General features: G+C 38.2%; 1 protein-coding gene across 1 annotated transcript in view; it reads left to right on the top strand.

Moving 5' to 3' along the window:
• The window catches only part of Ntn4 (netrin 4), a gene marked incomplete at its 5' end in the record, with an annotated part of 102,204 nt that extends 86,818 nt beyond the window's left edge, over positions 1-15,386 (top strand). Inside the window, 3 exon segments of the mRNA XM_013518478.1 lie at positions 6,081-6,149; positions 8,829-8,999; positions 13,984-15,386. Coding sequence (XP_013373932.1) covers positions 6,081-6,149; positions 8,829-8,999; positions 13,984-14,120 — 377 coding nt within the window.
• Positions 15,387-15,628: the final 242 nt, after the last annotated feature.

The raw sequence follows: 15,628 nt of genomic DNA, 5'->3' as shown, positions 1-15,628 counted from the left end.
ATGACACTGCCTATGTTTGGTTAAATTAGAAGTTACCCTCCTGCTTTTTTTTTCTATTCTCTGCAGTAATTTATATAAAAATGTAGTCATGCACCACTTAATGACAGAGATATGGTCTCAGAAATGCATCCTTAGGTCCTTTGTTGCTGTGCAAACATCACAGAGCATATTCACTTTATTATAGTAAACTATGATAGCTATGGCTTCACTAATCAATAGCTCCTTTTGAGAGCAGAGCCGTACAGGCTGTATACGGTTCATCATTGACAGAAACAGCACCATAGCACCATCCTTGGATGTTTATTAAAACTTGCTTATAAAATCATCTCGATGTGGTGTTTCTGAGTCAATGGAAACAGTTAATTACTAATTCAATTCATCTAATAGTTGCTAACTTACTTGTTTTATTCTTGAGTTAGGGTTGATAAAGTTTCCTAGAAAATTGTTAATTTCGTTTAATTTAAATTTTTTTTAAATCTTATTGGCATAAAGTGAGACATAGTATTCACTTTGTAAACTTCCTAATCACTCAGTAGTTAGGTCTCTTGTTTGTCCCTAACCTTATTTCTAAATTTTTTTGTATGGTCTTAATCAATATTGGTGATTTTAACTTGATTTTTGGAGAAGAACTTTTGGTTCAGCTGATCTAATCTACTTCATTTGTCTTTATTCACTAATTTACATTTTATTTATTATTTATTTATAAAAGTTTGGCCCTTGAAACTTTTATAGAAGTTTTCTTTTTATTTCACTAATTCCTGATCTTACTTGTCAGTGTCCTTTTCTATTCCTTTATTAGCTTTTGGGCCCCATGGCTTACTCATTTCTTTTAATCATCCTCATCTCTTTGCCTGAGTCGTTCTGCACTCATAGGCAATATTTTCATTATCATTCAGTACTAATTTTGTTCTATTATACCTATTCTTTCAAAACAAGGAGGGCACCTTGGATCTGTCTCTAGGCCACTTACAGGACTGCCTACCTACATTGCAAGGCTCAGTTCCAGAAGACATGCAAAAACCCCTCGTTCAAAAATGATGGAGAATCTCAGGGTGACGACACAGGGCCCCAAATCAAGCACAAGGCCATTCTCAGCGCAGGTCTCATACTCCTCACCGCGGCCCTACCTAGGTCTGCAGCTTGCTAAAAACTAAAAACCCAGGGCCTGCACAACCACAACTTGGTTTTGGTTTTTCTTTTTCCCACTTCCTTTCACTAACAAAAAGAGCCTCACCCCAGCTTTGCCTGCAAAGAGCAAGTCTTGCTCTGGTCCTTGCTTAGTTCCCTTACCCACAAACCTGGGCAAAGGTCTGCGACTCCAGGCTGCTTTCCCCTCACACATTTGTCCATTTCTAATCCACAGAGATTTGTATCTGGTTTGTGGCAGAGGCTACACCTGTTTTGTTTTCTCTTATGCCTAATATTGCTCTCTGTTTGGAGCTGAGATTATATTCAAGTCTAAATTTACAAACCTGTATTGATTGCCTATAATAATTTTTCCACCATTTTATTATGAAAATTTTCAGACATACAGAAAAAAATTTTTTTTTTTTGGTACCAGAAATCGAACTCAAGACCTTGCGCTTGCCAGGCAGGCACTGTGCCGCTGAACTATATCCTCTGTCCATATGGAAAAATTTAAAGAGATACCTACCCATAAGTCTACCACCTAAAATTCTGTCTATCCACCAGTGTATACTTTACATCAGGGAGAAAGCACAGTTGCAATACATTCTTGTAAAGAATTTATGAACCCTTCAAGAATCAAGACCTTCCCCGCAAAAAAAGAATCAAGACCCCAAATTGGAAAAACACTGACACTTGCAATTCTGTTTTCTTTTTCTGCTTACCATAATCTTATGACAGTTTACTTAATGGTTTTATTTTAATTCACAAAGGAAATAAAATAGGAAAGATAAGGGAATATGAAATTGTCATATTTATCTTTTAAACATTTGAAAAAGGAAACAAATCTTCCCCTTTAATTTTTTTGCCTGAATGCTTCTACTTTGGATTTTTTGCCTTAATAGTCTGACTTTTATAATTTTAACTTTAATAGCCACTTTGAAACTTTTTGTCTTACTTTTCTAACACAGTGACTTTTTAGATTCTCCAACTTTGTCCGCTGGACCAAATCTATAATAAGTGGGATTTTAAGACTATTGGACCAGTCGTGCCCGCTGCCAGGGAGCTGGGTGCATACCAGTCAAGCACATGAAGTGCTGGCACCAGGGAGGACTCCAGCCTGTCACGTCCTCCACAGCTGTTAGGGCTACGATGTTCCCAGAGAGCCTCTGCAATTCGTCTGGATGAGCTCCAGATGCAGGCGGGCTTTGTTCAGTTTCCTGCTGAACACCAATATTCCCATTGCATATAGGATAGTGCTCCTGGGGGCCTTTTCTCAACAAAAAAGTGATGACTAGTTTCTTAAGAAAAGGAGAATTCATCCCCAAATCTAGATGCCTACCTATTATCTACCATAAGTTTCCAGGAAAAGCTTTCGGCTGGAAGTATAATGCACAATAGCAGCAAAATGCCATTCATTTCTCTTTTCGGTGCTGAGGAGCAACCCAGGCCTTGCACACATCAGCACGCTACCACTAAGTTCCACCCCTGCCCTTCTTACCCCTTCTGTCTACCACCTACTTCTATGGAGGTAGGAAACACCAGATGGGAAATTTCACCGCCTGAGTAACACAACTGGTCCTAACTAGAACCACAGAACTGTAAAAGATGTCAATGTATGAGCAACCTAGTTTAACTAAACAGAGTTTTCTCCTCTTCCAGATTTGCTTTAAGAAAATACATCAGGAAGGCTGGGGGTGTAGCTCAGTAACAAAGCACTTGCCCAGGACGCCTGAGTTGCTGGGTTCAATAAAAAAAAAAAAAATCTCGATTGAGCCCAACACCATCCCCCAAGAATTTTTTTGAGACATGATCTCATTATGTTACCAAGGCTGGCCTACAACTCCTGAGCTCGGGTGATAGCTGGGACTGCAGAGCACACCTCCTCACAACCCAGCCTGACCCAGAAATGTTAATGTTTGAGCTTCAAGGATATGAAGCCAGGGATAGAGCTCAGCGGCACAAGCTCCTGCCTGGCAAGCGCAAGGTCCTGAGTTTGATTCCTGGTACCAAAATAGATAAAGAAATAAATAAAAAAGTAAGCATATGAAAAAGAAGTGCTGTAAGGTAGCCAAAGAGTGACCTTCAAGTAGTACATCTACGTGCGCTCCTAAAATGCTGAAAGGACTAAGAGAAGGTCGTTATGCTGAGGAGTCGTCCATGCCATTTGGACTTGCATTCGGTTTTCTACCGTGGTCGTTACCGTACTCTCCTGCTTTCGTGGAATGGTCTAAAGCCGTGCCTTCACCTCGGTTACCACAATTTCTGAATAAGTGATTCTGTGTTTGATTATAGGCAAATTATTTACCAAATCACAACTGGTTTTAAGCGCCTTTGATTTCTCTTTTCCACCATTTAATTCCACCGTGATTTTCCATCCGTAAATCTTATTCTCTGACCTGTGCAGCAGCTGCAGTCAGAATCTCTGTGCCAGTGTCTTCCGCATCAGTCTCCACCTGCACAGTCTCACCAGAACCGTACTCTCTGAAAACGACTTGAGTTCATGACTCCAGGGTGAAGCTATAGAAGAGACTGCCCAGCAGTTCCTGCTACCTGGATCGCCGGTGCTTTCCTGATTCCCCGTTTTTCTCAGTTCCGGCTCTTTAGTTGCTCCTCCTTCCTGGAAGATGCTCATATCCTTGCAATAGGGAAGTTAGAAAATTGATTGCCACCGCCAACCTTTACACATGCCTGAAAAGCTCTCCTCCTAACTTCCCTGTTTCTGTTAGTGATACCATTCTGCCAGCGTAGCTGGAAACTTCATTCTCAGAAAGTTTTTTTTTTACAGTTCCTGTTCTCTTGCCCTCATCCATTCCTTGGAAAAGATTTGCAAACCCAAATTCTCAGTATCCCTTGATTTTTTTTTTTCAGTACTAGGGCTTCAACCCAGGGCCTTGGCACTAAGCAATATCTCCACTCCTTTTTTAATTTTTTATTTTGTTTTTGTTTTTGTTTTTTTTTCTGGTACCAGGAATCGAACTCATGACCTTGTGCTTGCCAGGCAGACACTGTGCCACTGAGCTAAATCCCCAGCCCCTAATTTTTTATTTTGAGACAGGGTCTCACTAAGTTGCTAAGCTGACTGGTTGTCCAAGGTGGATATGAGCTGATAACTCTGCCTCAGCCTCCCAGAATGCTTGGACTACCAGTGTGCACCACCACACCCAGCCTGCATCTTCCTTTCTTGAGCCATGGCTACCTGTCTAGTTAGACCCACATTACACTGATTTAGAGGAACATTGTAGTGAAAAGATCAGGGCTTCTGGTTCTTGCAGACTGAGAGTTAAAATCCAGCTTTCATGCGTAGCTGCATTGCCTTGGACAAGCTAATTAACCTCACTGATCTTCATTTCTAAATTTGTTAATAATGCCTATGTCATTATAAGTGTTAAATAGGATTATATGGATAAAGGCCCATATATACTTTATGGCTTATTGTTGGCCTTCTAATTACTGTTGCAGTTGTTATAATAGATTTTACTAACTTCTAAAATATGTTTTTTTTTAATTCATGTAACTTCAATAAGCTGATAGCTTTGAAAAATCCTCCATTATCTAACAATTAAAGTCGGGCCCTAATTGCCTATTAGTTAAGGTTCTACTTCTTGCCTGCTTCTACCCATCCCACTCCCTCCACACCGGGAATAAATAGGACCACTCACCCTTCCATGAACGCACTCAAGCTTTTCTCTTTTACATTTCTTTGCTTGTTCTTTCATCTCAATATTCCTATCAAAGTTCTACCTGCTAGAGTCTTAATAAGTAAGTAACTGTAAAATACAACAGTGTGGCTCAGTGATAGAGCGCTTGCCTAGCATGCACCAGGCCCTACGTTCAATCCCCATCGCCACACACACAAGGTAAAATTTTAAAATGTCTGTTAATATGGCATAAATGCTCCTCAGTAAGTGTTTTGTGCGTTACCCCTCAGTGCTTGTGAAATGCAGGGTACAAGAGCAGGAGAAGGGGGCTGGGGATTTAGCTCAGTGGCGCAGCGCCTGCCTGGTAAGCGTGGGGTCCTGAGTTTGATTCCTGGTACCAGAAAAAGAACAAACAAACAAAAAAAAGAGCAGGAGAAGAGCGAAGAGGAAAGAGTAAAAATTATTCCTAATTGTTAAATCTGTAAGAATGAAAATTGTTTGTATTCTGGATCTCAGAGATATAAAGCTGAGTAAAACATAACCATTGTCCTCAAGGAGCTTTCTAGAGAGGAAATATATAAATGAGTATGGAAAATGCTATGTATAATCTATGTACAACATTGTGGAAGTTTTAACAGGCCCTGGAAAATGTCTCGCACTTAATAATTTTAGCACATAATCTCAACTATGGGGAGAAAAATCCATTCTGTTTTTTCAAAGTTCATTTCAAGTCCTTCTTCAACCAGAAACCTTTTCCTGCCCTCCCATACAGGGGCCGTCTCACCCAAGCATGATGTAGCTGTCTCAGATCACTTGGCACCTTTTAGACGCTTGCTTTGTTTACCTTACTAAATCGTAAGCCTTAGGCACAAATGGTATCCTGCTCATCCTTACGTATCTGAAGGACCAGCACCGCGCCTTACACATCATAAGTGCTAATCAGTACTTCTTAAGTGGGCAACATCATCACCGACATACTATATAATCATTTCATTTTGACTTTTGTTGTCGTGAGTGTGAACTGCAAAAAGACAGTTGTCTTTTCTATAAGTTACCCACTCATTCCCAGCTGCATCTACCACAATTAGGGTCGGTGTATGTGGGGGTGATAACTAATTCAATTCAGAAAGAGGCTCTATTTCTTTGAATGACTTTCGTGTTTGATTAGCATGTATGGATGACCTCGTATGAATCACTCAAGGCTTCAAGCATGTATTAGCTGGATTTACTTCTCTCTCTCTCTCTCTCTCTCTCTCTCCCCCCATCTCTCTCTTCTCTTAAGAACTAACACAATTTTCCATTTCTTTTTTGTAGGTAAATGTGAATGCAAGGAACAGGTGTTAGAAAACTCTAAGGCATTCTGTGGAATGAAGTACACATACGGTGAGCCTGAAATCCTCAAATGCTTCTGGGAACCTATTTGAGCTAAACACAGCGTCTTCCAGAAAACAGGCAGCCTGGAGGGCGACACTAGCACGTTGCCTAGCACATGCTAGACGGCAGGGAAGAGGGAGAGGACCTCCACATCAGCATGAGCACCGAGACGAGCTGCCCACCTGTCTCCTCCCCAACTTCTCTGAACCTCCAGACCCCTCCACCTTTCAAATACCGGGAAAATGCACCATACAGAAGGGAAATGGCACTCCCCTGAGTAAAGACTGTGACCACCTTCAACTCCTAAGCAGCTTTTATTGACTATTAAATATACTCAGGGGCTGGGGATTTAGCTCAGTGGCAAAGCGCCTGCCTGGCAAGCGCAAGGTCGTGAGTTCGGTTCCCGGTACTGGGAAAAAAAAAAAAAAAAATTCTTTGGGGTGGGAATTTAGCTCAGCAGCAAAAGCGCCTGCCTGGCAAGCACAAGGTCATGAGTTCGGTTCCCGGTACCGGAGAAAAAAAACCAAAAAAATAAATAAATAAAAATAAAAATAAAAAGTAAATGGTAAAAACCACATAAATCTTAGCTAACAATTATATACACACTTCATCTCCCAACTTGGCTAAATAAAAAAAGGAAACTTTTGAATTGTGCAGTGCCCTATAAAGGAAAAGCAGTTCATAGGGGATGCATTTACTGTCAAAAGCAAGAAATGTGGTAAGTTAGTCCTAAATTAGCTCAGTGAAACTATCAGCTGGTTCTCATTATCACACAGCAGCAGCTCTCCAACAAACAACAATCTTTTAATAAACTTTGTTAATTTTTACTTAAAAAAACTTGAGCATTTTTAATGATGTAATAAAACACCATTGTCTTGTTAAGTGCATTACGGCTAAAGACTTGGAAAAAATGGTCCCTCTCTCCCCATCCTCTGGTTTCATGAGGAAAAAAGCATTTGATTCATTTATGTATTCCTTTATCAATATTTTCCAAAGGCCAGGCATGGTGGAACATGCCTGTAATCTCAGCACTCAGGAGGCTGAGGCAGGAGGATTACTGCGAGTTCAAAACCAGCCTGGGCTACAAAGTCAGCTCAAGGCCAGCGTGAACCTCATAGCGAGACCCTGTCTCTAAAAGACAAAAAAAGAAAAGAGAAAAAAAACTTACTGAGCATCAGTAGCACAGAGACAAGGCCCTCACTCTCTCTGAACTTATGGGGTAGTAGAATAACAATAGCAATCATTTTCTGAGCATTAGCCCCGGGCCAGGCCCTGCTATGCACCCTTCAAGCATTTATCTCATTAGATTCTGGCCTGAACTCTACCTCCTCTCAACCACTCTTGGATTTAAAAGTTCAACACAACATGAGTTCTTAAGATCACTCAGAAGTCTAAACTGTGCTGTTTGATAACGACAGCTCTAGGACAACAGTACTCTTGCAATGAGATTAACCAAGATAGGGCTTTCTTCTTACACACGTCTTCCATCAGGAGGTAGATGAGCCGGTCCACATTCTCCTGTAGATGAAGAAAACTGCACCCAAGCATTCCCTGGGTGGACTTCCTCTTACTCCGTTACATAATCCCCAGCCACACCCGTTTCTTAGGTGGAATACTGGAGCTCTGTAACGATAGTATACTAGGAAGTATATTTTTTTAAAAGCCAGAAGAAAGAATTTTGAATGTTTCGCCAGAGAAATAACAAGTGTTTGATCTGCTTAGTCTGATTTGAATATTACCTGATCTATACATATACTGAAATCTCACATGGTACTCCATAAACATATATAATTTAGGTACATAAAAAAGGATGCTGGAGTTCTGCCATGATGTACAGGGAAAGTTTCCCTGACCCCAGACATCTAGAATTGTACATACGAGGTAAAAGGGAAGACAGTAATCAGTCACGTTATATAAACTCATTAGGATTGTGTAAAATGGGGCTGGGGATATAGCTCACTGGCGTAAGCACCTGCCTGGCAAGCGCAAAGTCGTGAGTTCAATCCCCGGTAGCGTAAAAAAAGGAAAAAAAAACCAAAAAAAAGGATGTGTAAAATATCTTCTAGCTGTAATATTTTGGTCTCTGCATTATACACAGTCAACTGTAGAAGTATCATACAGTCAAAATATAAATAAAAACAAGGATAAAAATCATTTTTCCAGGGGCTGGGGATTTAGCTCAGCAGCAAAAGCGCCTGCCTGGCAAACGCAAGGTCGTGAGTTCGGTTCCCGGTACCGGAAAAAAACCAAAAAAAAAAAAAAATCATTTTTCCTACTTCTAACAGATTTGATAGCTGAAATTATTTAAGATTATATTTGCAGATTGTATTTAGGATTGTATATAGCTCATAGCCTCCTAGCACAGTGATGTGGGAGATAGAAGTTGAAATGGCTCAGGAACAATGAAATAGTTCATATAGATAAATGAATTGAAGCCAGCACAAAATTGAATGAGGTTAATGATTTTTTTTTGGACTGGGACTCGAACTCAGTACTTTGCATTTGCCAGGCAGGCACTGTGCCACTGAGCTATATCCCCGGCCTACCTAATGATTTTTTTAAAGTAAAGTTTCATGTTCTGATCATCATCATTTCACCTTTCTGATATATTCTGAGATGCATTTTTAAGTTGTTCAAATGAGAAAATGAAATCAATGTATTTTGACTTTTGGAATTATGTTGTTACAGTGCTAAAAATAAAGATCTTATCAGCTCATGATAAAGGTTCTCATGCCGAGGTCAATGTGAAGATCAAAAAAGTCTTAAAATCTACCAAGTTAAAGATTTTACGTGGAAAGAGAACATTATATCCAGAATCATGGACAAACAGAGGCTGCACTTGTCCAATCCTCAATCCTGGTGAGCATGCAACTTTCCTGTCTTAATACCTACCTTGTCTCTGCTGATTTGCTATTGTCTTATATTAGCAGAACCACGACCTAAATAAACTCAGAAAAGCATCTTCTTTTCACCATCTGAATTCTGGAGAAAACCCAAATGGAATTGTTTGAACTGATATCAAAAAAATTGTTTCTCTTCCACATACTCTATAAAGGTAAAATATTTGAAATCTAGCAGTATAATACTTTCTATCCTAAAAGGAAAGTCTCAGATTGGTTCCAGGTGCCAGCTGCATAGAAAGGACTTTCATGAATTTATCTGCCGCTAGCTAGCATGTTATCTGAGAGCTAGGTCCTGTTACATTGGAACTTGTTCCCAAAGGAAGCTCAAATGCAAAATTCCATCTGTGCAAATAATATTGAATTCATTTTTACTATTGCATGAGAAACATCTGTTTCTCCTGGATAGAAAACAACTCTCAAGTTCTCATCGTGTTGTTTTTCATTAAATGTTCACTCTGGTTTCAAATTAGAAACAGCAGCAAAAAAAAAAAAAAAAAAAAAAAAAAAAAAAAAAAAAAACAAACACAGGATTTTAGAGAAACTAGGGAAATTGTATTTGATCTTTAAAATGTATGGCACAGGTAGAGACAAGCCCGTGAGCACACGGGCTCTTGCTTCTACACTCTGCAAGCGTATGTACATGCTTCATGTGTGGCAAAAGCTACTTATTTTCTGCCTCCCTCATGAAATTTGAGGACAGGATTTAGATTTTTGATTGTAGTATCTTCATTGCCCAGATAATGGTAACATAGCACGCAGATAGTATGTTCTATTAAAACAAATAATAATTCCAAAAAAGTCCTATCTACACCTGCTGATGTTTTCCTGTTCATTGTCGCCACCTGCCTCGTAGCAGCTCTATCGAACAGGTGCATAATTTATATTCTGCATATACTTCTTCTACATACAAGCTAAAACACCACAGTCCCGCTAATAAGAAGTCTTCTGTGGTCTTTGAAACAAACAGATAACAGAGTGAAAGAGAAACTAGCAAGAAAATATCCCCCCAATCTCAACAACCGAAGCAGCAATACAAAAGTTTTTCTCACAATGTTTTTCTGGCCCTTCAGTGATTTATTTACTGAAGGAAAAAAGATAACTTTAAATCATAAAAAAGTAGTTCCAAAGAGTAAACTGAAGCAATGAGAATCTTCGGTTTTGAGTACAGGAAACTAAAAATCATTAAGTTTGTATTGCTCAGTGTCGGTGTGGAGGGGCTCTTTTTATAAGCACTTTTCTATTATCTTGGCACAAGAAAAAAAAAAGTCTGCTCAGTTTTTCAGGAAGACATAAAAAACAAAAGCTTTGACCGTCTGAGCCTCCCTTCAGGAAGTGAACTGTACTTCCTAATCAGGTTTCTGCCAGAGCCAAAGAATCGACTGAATTCATCACAATTGAAAACATAAGTGCAATTATTCAAAGAATTCTTGAAAACATGTTTACTTGCTTTGAAGAAAAAAACTGGAACCTGCCAAAGCAAAACCAGACACTCTTCCATTGTTCTGTGCTTGTCCATTTTTACAAGTTGAATAGCCCAAGCCAAAGGAAACTGATAAGAAAACTCTGAAACGTGAGGTATCTTCGTGCTTCCTTTCCTACTTTTGACAAGACGCCATCTAATTGGGTAACCCTAAGAAGTCATTCCTTCTTAATTCATGCACACGCTGACTCATTCAAAAGTCATACATTTTAGAATACCAAGGCTAGCACGAAAATATATTTTCTTTTTCTATGCATACAAATGAAACTGAGTGCCTTCAAACATGAAGCAAAGTAGATGTCAAAGCACAGAGATAGGAAAACTAAATGTAAATGCTGGTAAGAGATGTAAAAGAAAATGTTGCTTTGCATGTTAATTTTTGGTGTGATGCTTCTCCACAGCTTATGGATTTATTTAGTATCATTCATGTTAGTTTATATTTCTATTGTAAATTAATGGCAAACTCCTGTAGTATTTACTTTACCTATAGGTTCAAAGTAAATTCATTTAAAATAGTACACTTAGCTTTGGAGCTTTTAAAAAATTGTTCATTTGTTTGTTTTTTGAGACAGGTTCTCACTATGTAGTTCAGGCTGGCCTTGAACTCGTTATGTAGCCCAGGCTGACTTCAAACTTGCAGTGATCCTCCTGCCTCAGCCTCCCAAGTGCCAGGGTTATAGGCTACACCACCATGCCAGGCATTTAATTATATTTTTAAAAGAAGATCTTATTATATTAGATATTAGATGAACAATATCAAGACTATTTTTAATTAGCCTGTTAATAGTAGGACTCTCATGCAGAAGGCAAAGTGGCCCTTTAAAGAAAGTAATTACCTTATAATCCATTTTACTTTATGTCCTCCTGTGTTATTATGTCAAACATTTTTTCTAGAGCATCATTTTCCTTTTTCTCTTCTTTTCAAAACATCATGACATTTTTAAATTTAATATTGTTTTCATTTACTAATTTTTAAATAATCTTTTTATTATTGTTAAAGTGATAAAATACAAGTGCCTTGCACAAATTTAGGGGAAATTTCTAAATTTCACATTTCTATCCCAGCCCCAGTCTCATCTCTGTTATATCATAGTGTACACCCTTCCAGATCCTTTTCTATTTGTGTATACAGAGTCATCTGCAACCTGCTTTATTCAGTAATAAGCTTTACCTTCAATTTTATTTTTCATATTACCTAATATGAAAAATAAAAATGTAAGTGCTCATAGGAGGTCAGACCCTCTTCCTAGTTCCCAACTGATCCCAAAATGTCCTTTATTGCTGATTTGTCCTTGCTGGCATTCAATCCAAGATCAAACCTCGTATCTGGTTTTTCAGAACTTCGAGTCCCTTTTATTCTGGCACAGTCCCATTCTGAGGACTTGTTGAAGAAACCAGGCCGTGTCCTGTGGATTCTCCAACCTTCTGTGCTTGGACAGTTCCTTCTGGTGTTGTTTAGCTTGTTCCTCTGTCCTCTCTAATCTCTAAAGAAAGGTGTGACTGGTTAAAATAAACACTTTGGTTAGCATCTGTTAGAAACTTTGTCTGCTGCTTCATGTCCAGTCCCTTCAGAAGACAGAGAATGTGGGTGGCCTGCACAGGTGTCCCTCACTTGACACTCGGGTCACAGTGAAAATGGCCTGATGTCACCACTGATATCTTTGTCTTTTCTTCTGAGACTAGAAAATAATGAGTGTAGAGTTACTGAGCAGTATGTAAACATCCACTTTTCCATTAGCCATTCCTTCAGTGATTTTTACCAATTGATAGTCTCTTTCCGAATCCCATACTTTCGTTAGAGTTTGATGTTTTTTAAGTTCTACTTCTCTACATCTACTAGCTGACATTCTATACAGTGCTTTCTCGCTCAGGCTGAACTATTAGCTTACTATGAAATGCAGTTTTTTTTGTTTGTTTGGTTGGGTTTTTTTTGGTTTTTTTCTCCGGTACCGGGAACCGAACTCACGACCTTGCACTTGCCAGGCAGGCACTTTGCCGCTGAGCTAAATCCCCAGCCCCCAAAATGCAGTTTTTATTGTAAAATGAATAAATGCTAAATTCTTTCCCTTCAGTTTTCAATATGCAAAGTGAGGGATGGCTTTAACAACTACCTGAGAAGATGACAATTTTTCTCTGGCATTTTTTGAGTTTGTTTGTTTGGTTTTTTTTTTTTTTTTTTTTTTTGGAATTACAGATTTTTCTTAATGCTGTGTACTTCCATGTACACAATTGTTGTTTGTTGGTGCTCACACTATCACAACTTTGACAAGTTATAATTTGTTACAGCTCATTCTTGCTGCCCACCTATATCCATTTAAAAAGATCTATGTTAATCTCTGAAAGCTTCCCTTATTTTTAGCACAGTATTTCCCAAACTCACCTTATATCTGCCTGCCTGGACCTGGAATAAACTGTTCTCCAAGAAACCTTATCTTTTTTGTTTTGTTTTGTTTTGTTTTGTTTTGTCTTTAGTGAGACACATTGTTATCAAAGACCACAATCTTATTTGCTACAGGTGTGTTCATTCCAGCAAAGATGACATTTTTCTAGGTCACTTAAGTGAATGAACAAGAAATATAAAATCATGTTTAAATTTATATTTTCCATTGAATGTTCAGTGTTTTCCTTAATTTTTAAGTTATATGGGTCTTTACCTTATATTGGAAAGTTTTATCTTAGGAACATAATTATTTGCCTGATCCTATAATATTTTTAAAAATTATTTCTGAATATCAAAATTGATATCATTACATTTGCTGAAGGAGATTATCATTTTTAAATTAATATATAGGCAGTGAGACTGTCCATTTATTTGTGTGTGTCTGTGTGTATGTGTGCATTGGAAAGTCAAAATGTTTTATTTGAAGTCTGAAAAGAATTTTGAAATATAAATACAGCACTAGATCTGGTCAAATCTCAACATTTTTTTAATGTATCATGAACATACTACATTCCAAAAACATATTAATTTTATATGGAGAGCATGTGTTATTTGGTATAATCCATTGCCCTCTTCCAATATGTTTTTCCAAGTGGTTGCTTCACTTTTATAAAATCCTTCTTAATATGTACTACCATACACAGTGAGGGTCCAGAATACTGACTTATCACCGTATGTTTTGTGTCCACAGAATGCTCACTTCTTTTCCATAGAGAATGAAGCACAGGGTGGTACAGTAGAAAGTAAAAGGGTCAGCAGACCTGAGTTTGAGCAGGGTGCTGCTACTTAGTGGGAGACACAAACAGGTTTATTAACCTTGCTGGGCTCAGTTTCCTCATTTGTAAAAAGAAAAAATAATGCTTATTTTGCAGTAAATGCACTGTGGTTATCTATTACTCCCTATTTCAACCATGTACATATAAAACTAGGCATCGTGAATATATCCAACTACTAATGCCACATCTCTTCCTTCAAAAAAATCTAACACTATAGATTCCCACTGACTGTGTTCTCTTTTAGGTCTGGAGTACCTTGTAGCTGGACATGAGGATGTACGAACAGGCAAATTAATCGTGAATATGAAAAGCTTTGTCCAACACTGGAAGCCGTCTCTTGGAAGAAAAGTCATGGATATTTTAAAAAGAGAGTGCAAATAGGGATCAAAGAGTATAGCACATAATGGCACTTCTCTGTGTATGCAACACCAGCTTAATGAAAAGGAGACGGCAGAAACAAAACTGGAAGTTTTTTTTAAAGTGCCAAAATGTAAAGAAATGTTGTAATACATGGGCCTTGCCTAACCAATCTGTTCAGGACCCATGTTTAAATTCAGTTTTGCTTCATAAAGAGAAATGGGAAACCCTACACTGATATCAGTTTTCTATGGAGCTGATTCTGAAAATCATAATTATTAGGGAGAGTTTAATAGCAGCCTGATATTTAGCAGCAATCCATTAAGGGGGCAGTACCTCTGACGAGGACTCCTCCCAGCTTCGGCTATGTTGCTTACCTTTGATGCTACTTAAAGTAATTAATGAGATTTCAAGGAATCCCCAACCCTACTATATCAGGAAAGGTGTTTCTTCAAAAGGGCCTTCCCTTGGGTGTTGTGTATGAACGGTGGTCTGTGGGATGCTCCACGCCTGTATAGTATTTCCTTGTATAAAGCACTTTACTACCTACCACTTGCGTTGTAAGAATTTGGAGACTGCTGCTGAAAGGAAGAAAAGGAAAGGGTTATGTAAGAAAAGAGCACTGCCACTATCCACGGACAAAAATGCCCATATAAAGGAAGTTGTTCTAGTTAACTCTGAACGCTTGGAGGACGAAACCTAAAAGGAGAATGATTTCCATGAAGTCTCAGCTTTGGGCTAGAGGTTAGATTCCACAGTACTGGCCACCCGAAACTGTTTTAAAAACTAAAAACAAGAGACTTTAAAATAAGGAAAAGAAATCATAAGTGTAGAAAGAATTATGTTTGCATAAAGGAGAGGTGGACTTGAAATTTTTAAAAAGCTCATTTATTTGCAATGCACTTGTATACACTTCAAAACTTATTGTAGACACAGAATGTGTTATATTTTTGTGTTTAGTATTTAAACCTAAACATCTGAACAGTTTTCGTCCTTATTAACATTATATATACCCAGTAATTTTAACACAGTGTATGTGATAGTTCACCAAATTGCAGTTTTTCATTATTTCTTATCTGCTGTACCCATGCATAACCACTCTATTTAGTCTCTTTCATACTTGAATATACAAAACATGGACCACAGTGCCATAAAATTAAATTCACATACAGAACATATTTTTTTCCTGAGGTCCTGTGGACTTGCAAAATATATATAAATATATATATATTGCTTTGTTGATTTGTTTTTTATATTTCATATATGTAATAAAGGAATATGATCTCCTGGTTTTTGTCTCATTTTCTGATCAACTCTTCTCATGATGCTGAGGATTAACTTCTCTTAATGAGAAAATTTAAATCTAATTCCTTAACTTAAGAAAAAAAACTGGGCCAGAGCTATAGCTCAACAGCACAAGCACCTGTTTGCTAAGCCCAAGGCCCTGAGTTCGATCCCTGGTACCAAAAAAAAAAAAGAAAAGAAAAAGAAAAAAGAAAAAACTTCAGAAAAAAGGGATCAGAGTAGAAGCT

This window comes from Chinchilla lanigera, unplaced genomic scaffold, assembly GCF_000276665.1.
Source record: "Chinchilla lanigera isolate Chin_1 unplaced genomic scaffold, ChiLan1.0 scaffold00004, whole genome shotgun sequence".
Lineage (NCBI taxonomy): Eukaryota > Metazoa > Chordata > Mammalia > Rodentia > Chinchillidae > Chinchilla > Chinchilla lanigera.
Note: the sequence above shows the minus strand (reverse complement) of the source record. Positions and strands in the feature narration are given on the sequence as shown.